The 6,000-nt window shown below is 27.1% G+C and overlaps 1 protein-coding gene across 1 annotated transcript in view; it reads left to right on the top strand.

The window, feature by feature from the left end:
* LOC136983932 (junctophilin-1-like) overlaps window positions 1–1,958 on the top strand; it is a 46,270-nt gene extending 44,312 nt beyond the window's left edge. The window contains exon 6 of the mRNA XM_067280821.1: window positions 1,363–1,958. Coding sequence (XP_067136922.1) covers window positions 1,363–1,449 — 87 coding nt within the window. The 3' untranslated portion in view covers window positions 1,450–1,958. The remainder of the gene's footprint in view (window positions 1–1,362) is intronic.
* The last annotated feature ends 4,042 nt before the right edge of the window (window positions 1,959–6,000 follow it).

The following is a 6,000-nucleotide window of genomic DNA, read 5'->3' on the forward strand; positions in this document are numbered from 1 at the left end:
ATTCTTTTTATATTCGTCTATAAAAATACAAAACAATATTATAAAAATAAATAATTTAACAGTTTTCATGATAAAATATATGTAAATTTATACGATGCGAACGTATTTATAAATTTAAAAAAATAAATATTTTCTGTTTATAAGCGATAATTAACCGCCAGATGGCCGAAGCGGTTAACGAATCGGCCCGCCGCTCTGCGGATCCGGATTCGAATCCGGACAACCTCACGGAATTTTTCAGGGGTGGCGGGGGTTTTTTCCCTCCGTGTGGACCCACGGGGAGGGGGGAAAATCGATTTTCTATCAATTTTAAACTACTTTATTACGAATTAACGACGATAAAAGCCAGACCGAATATATTTACTTTTATACAAAGAAAAGAAATAAATGATAAATTGTCAAAGAATTTCAAGATCGAGTGTAATATTACGAAAAAAAATTATAAAAGTATATTTTGATTTTAATATTTCTAAGGATGTGGAATTAAAATTGCCCGAAGTAAAAATGATGGAAGTCATTAAATGCTTTCGTCCGAAAGAAAGTTTTTATATATATCTATATTGTTCGGTATCAATCAGTTTTTCTTCTCTGATAAATAAAAGAAAATGGGTCAAGATTGAATGTTAGATAGAATTTCTTATAGGAACGTTTGATCTTAATCTGTTTGACTTTCCAGTGTCGTAATGAACATCAACGATTCGCTTTCTTTCAAATTCCGATTTATTTTTGAACAAATGGTTTGAATTATTATTTTTAATAATAATAATAAGAAGAAGAAGAATAAGAAAAACTTTTATTATTTTGTCAATTATTATATATATATATATGTATATATGTATATGTATATATATAATGTTTGTGTGTGTATGTGTAATTTTTTAATATTTATAATGGTTTGAAAAATATATATATATATATATATTTTGTATTTTCGGAAATTTTTATTTTAAATTTCTGATACAAAATTTTCATTGTATTTTGTAAACAAACAAAAAAAAATATGTGTTTTTATTGGAAAAAATAAAATTTTAATACAATTTTTGATGTTGATTTTTTATTTGAATAAAGTTATTCTGGTTACATTTTTTTAAATTGACATTCGGGATTAATTTTGTATGTTTTAATTTTCTGGTGTATGAAATACATAAAGCAGGACGACACTTTTAACTTTTTTTTTTTAATATACAAATTATATATTTAATTTTTTTTCTATATATCATTAATTAATTGGTAATTTTTTTAAAATCTATTTTTCTAAATTATTTTCTATATATTTCAAATATTAATTAATATATCTAGAATTTATAATAATCAGTATTATTTTTATGTATGTATTTTTTTTCTTTTTTGTTTTAATTTCAGGACTGGTTGTCTCGTCAGCAACTAGTGATGCTAGTTCTCTTCATCAACATTAGTTTGGCTATAATGTTTTTTAAACTCCTGACATAGTGACAATTTAAGAGCAGTTCCCGTGATCTTCCAGTACACCTGCAGAGAATTAGCAGGTAAAATTGTGTAAAGGTGGTGATACGCAGCCCCCGTTGTTAACGGGTGAGCATTTGGAGTTACGAGAGTGGAGCATCAATTCTACTGTTCTGTCATATACAAGACAGGAGACTCCTGAAGTGATTCCTTTATTTTTCACAGACGTACCTCGATTGGCTCCAAATCCTTGTAAAGGTACCCTCTATTCCAATCAGAGGTAAACCTTCCAAGAAAAACAAAAAAACACACACAGAATATGTTTCCATCTTGTTTCCTCTGAAGATCTATATGACATAGAAACGAAGGAACGTTGTACTTTGATTTTTTCACTATTCACTGCCTTTGTCCATTTGCTGCTTTGCCTTGTTTTGCACGGTGTGCGGAATGTTGGAGATATGTAGACCCGAAGGTGCCTCCGTATCTCTCATACATAAGGCGTGAAGGTGCTATTAAAAAGGAATTTTGTACAGGAATATGGTGTGTCTGTCATTTTATGGTGAAAAATACATGCGTTGAAAACATTATATTATTGTTAAATGTAGCTAAACTTTTAGGAATCGATCAAAATTATTGTATTAAAATCGCGAATTTCGTGGAATATTTAAAAAAAAAAAAATTCTGAGATGTCCTTCCAATAAATTCTACATTGTAAATTATATTAATGAAAAAAATAACTATAATATGGTTCTCGCTGTGAATATCTTTCAAACTTATTCAAATAATTTCTTCCAGTTTATATAAGGTGAATTTTAATATAAATTCCATAATATTGAATATATTATCACACATTATACTCCAGCAGACATTTCTATCAATCTTTACGTTATTATATATATTTGTGTATATCACTAGAACCGAGTAGCTTTATAAGATACTAGTTGATACATTGAAGTACAGTACATGACTTTATTTGAGAAGTATTAGGGATTATAATTTTACAGTAATTCTAATAACTATATCACCCGTTACTTGAACAATTATATTTAAAAACAATTCCTGTTTTTAATAAGATAAACAGCAAATTTAGAAAATTTTAGAGCTAGTCTAACTCCATTCTCTAATCAAACAGATTGCAACGTTCCCTGTCTCTTCCTTCGTGATGCGATTTACTTTCTTTTTTTAAATGTCGAATGTCCCATATTTTTCATTGTTCAATTTTACAGTAGTAAATCGAACGTCCTGTATAATATTTTACTTTATAGGTTAGAATTTGTGTTCAATTTTATGTGTTCAGTGTGTCTCAACGCCTGATACATACACTAAATTCGTATCTCGTGAATAGCCTTATTTTATTTTTAATTAATAAAAAAAAAAAGAAGGAAATTTTTTTAAAAATGTTACTAAAGAATTAGTTTTGATTTTGAATTATTGTTTTTTTAAAATCATATTTGCTGCTGGAATGTATCAAACAGAAGAGAATTCTTGTTAAATTTAATATGGTTTTAGCCTTATAAATAAATATAGGGTGGGCCAGAAGTAGTCAGCACGTGAGGGAGGACGTGTGCCTGATTGAAATACAGGAACACAATTGTCTGTATACATGTGTATATTTACTACAGACAAGTACATACTGACTGGCTTGTAGCTGTATACTTAGTTTCGGCCCACCCTGCATAACAGAATTTTATATAATTTATTTCAAATATTTTAAAAAGATAAATAAAAATCGTTACAATAGTTGTGAAATTTTTATAATCAGGCGCACATAACGCTGCAATATTCGCACTCCCCCGTTGGGAAATTTAATAAAATTAATTAGCAAACAAAATTCGAAATATGCTAATTAAATTAACATTAATAATGTACCATAATAATTATCATTATTATTATTATTATTATTATTATTATTATTATAGAAGTAGTGTCTAAACAAGAATATTAATTAAAAAGCAGCATTTATGTTATTTTCATATAAGAAAAAGGGGGGAAACGTTGGTGAGTTTGGGATTCGAATTGTCATGTTGAATCATTCTCGTGTTGTACATTAAATACTGTAATATATGCAAATATAAATGGATTTTTATTGATGACATAAAAAAAAAAATTTGTAAAAAATATATTTGAATATATATACTTGAAATTAATAAATAAAAACAAATTTAAGTATATTTTAATTTAAATTATAAACGAACGATGTTTTAATTTATGATATTTTCATTAAAAGATCCTATTTATAAATTTGAATGATTTAAAAAAATTTTTTTTTATCAGTCTTAAGTATAATTTAATTAGAAAAAAAAATTGAATTATGTGGAATTAACAGTTCCTTGGGAAAAAAATTATTATTATTTGTCATTAAGTTCGAGAATCCGTTAATTTAAATGTATAAATTTTAATAAATAATGTTTTAAAAAACTACACTCGAGTTACAAATGTAGTTTATTATTGATTTGAAATGAAATTTAAATTATGATCATCATTTTAATTAAATAAAAAAATAAATAATAATTGATTAGAAAGCTCCTAACTTAAATCTCAATTATATATTAGTACATATTTTTATTTTTTATTAAAGTTTTAAATCGTACAGAAATTCCCATTAAACTCGCTCAAGTGTTATATTACATTACATAATAATTTTTAAATGAATTTAATTAGTTTAAAAATAAATTTTTAAATTAAATTTATTTATTTTTTTTCCTTTAAATTTTATTTTTCCTTAGAATTTATTCCATTATTTACAGATCAAATTTCAATTTAAACTCGGCTCATTTAGCGTATAAAATATGAATGTCCGGTTTTGAATGTCAAGTTATTTTAAATGAAATAGTAAATGTTAAAGCTTTAACTTTTCTATTTTACTTATTGAAATCTATATTTATATCGACGTTTCCAGATAAAATATCGACGAATGGTCAAGTTCGCTTTATACACATGTCAAGCGCAGTTAACGATACACGAATGCATTATCGTCATTTCCTACCCCCCTTTAAATCATTCTTTCCGAAATTATCAAAGATAATGTCTTACGGAATTTAAATCAGTTATATTAATATATATATATATATACCTTCGTGTGTACAGGGCGATCGAAAAGGGGGTTGGTTTGATTGGGGTACGACAAAGCAACACGTGGGTGAACTACCTTTTTACGAGAAACTAGACCCCTGTTTAGGTGTTAGGCACGTGAAGAAAACCCGGAAAACTCCACGTGCCAACCTGTTGGTGAGGCACGTACCCACTATCAGTTCAGTGGTATTATCCATTCGAGAGAGGAGCTTGGGGGTGTTTTTTTTCTGGGGCAGGAGATAATGTGTAGTGGTTCCTACCTTTATACATTAATTTTGGATTTAAATAATTAAATCTTTAATATTGATTTTTATTAATAAATAAACATTCTACGTATTTTATTTGTTAAAACTAGTGGCAAAAGGGCACACTCTCCGTGTCATTGCATGTGTATCGATGTTTCTTATATCATTAGATTTAAGGATTTTTTAAGGATTTTATTTCAAATTAATTGGGGAATTTTTTTATTTATATAAAAAATTATTATTATTATTATTTGTTAATTATTTAAAAAATAATCATTTAATTTTTTTATATAAATTGTTTTAAATCTATTAAATCTTTTGCTTTATCATTTTTATTTTTAATAAATCTTCAAATAGAATAAAAGAAAAATCATTTATAAAATAATCTTTTTATGTTAAATTACAATTTATTTCTTTAAGCTCTTCTTATGCAATTAAATATTTTTATATTGCCAAGTAAAATGCATTAATATAGAAAAATCATAAAAAATTACTAATGAAATATTCAAAATATTTTATTACAAGTAAGAGATAATTAATTTTATTTAATTAATATAATTTTATAGCAAGCAGAATTATTGAAAAATTGTATTTAAATGTCTATCTTAAGGATTCTTTCTAATAGTTACTGCCAAAAATATATTTATGTACAGAAATAATAATCTAATAATTAATTATATTGATTTATAAAGATGTAAACTTATATCGCTTCATAGTATAAACAGTCAAAACCTCTCTAAACAGCAGCGGCCACTAACGGGAACGTAAAAAGAAATGGCCACAGTTTGGAGGTGGCCGTCATTACAGGTTCGACCATCGACTGTTTTTTATGTTTTAATAAAAACCATTTAAAAAGATATTTCCTGTGCCGAAAGTACTGTATATTAAGTGAAAGAATTTAGAATTGGATTGGTGGGATAAAGCAACGTAACATACGGGCCATCTGCCAAGGGGAGGTGCCTCCCTGAAGGAATTTTATGAGAAACTGGCCCTTATTTAGGTGTTAGACACGAAAACTTCACGCGGCCTACCCGTTGGTGAGGTGCGAACCCGCGACCAACTACCAGTATTCGTTGGTTTTTATCCACTCGTCCACGATGGCCTGGAAATATTTAGGAATTTCAATAAACAATTCTTTTCGGGAGTGCTTGCTGACGTATCGTAATTGTGATTTTACATTAAGAAACATTTAATAAGTTTTCTTGACTGTCATTCTATTTAAATACCGAAACTAATTTTTTACTTATTAGAATTTTAACTA

This window comes from Centruroides vittatus, unplaced genomic scaffold (genome assembly GCF_030686945.1).
Source record: "Centruroides vittatus isolate TY-2023 unplaced genomic scaffold, ASM3068694v2 contig_897, whole genome shotgun sequence".
Lineage (NCBI taxonomy): Eukaryota > Metazoa > Arthropoda > Arachnida > Scorpiones > Buthidae > Centruroides > Centruroides vittatus.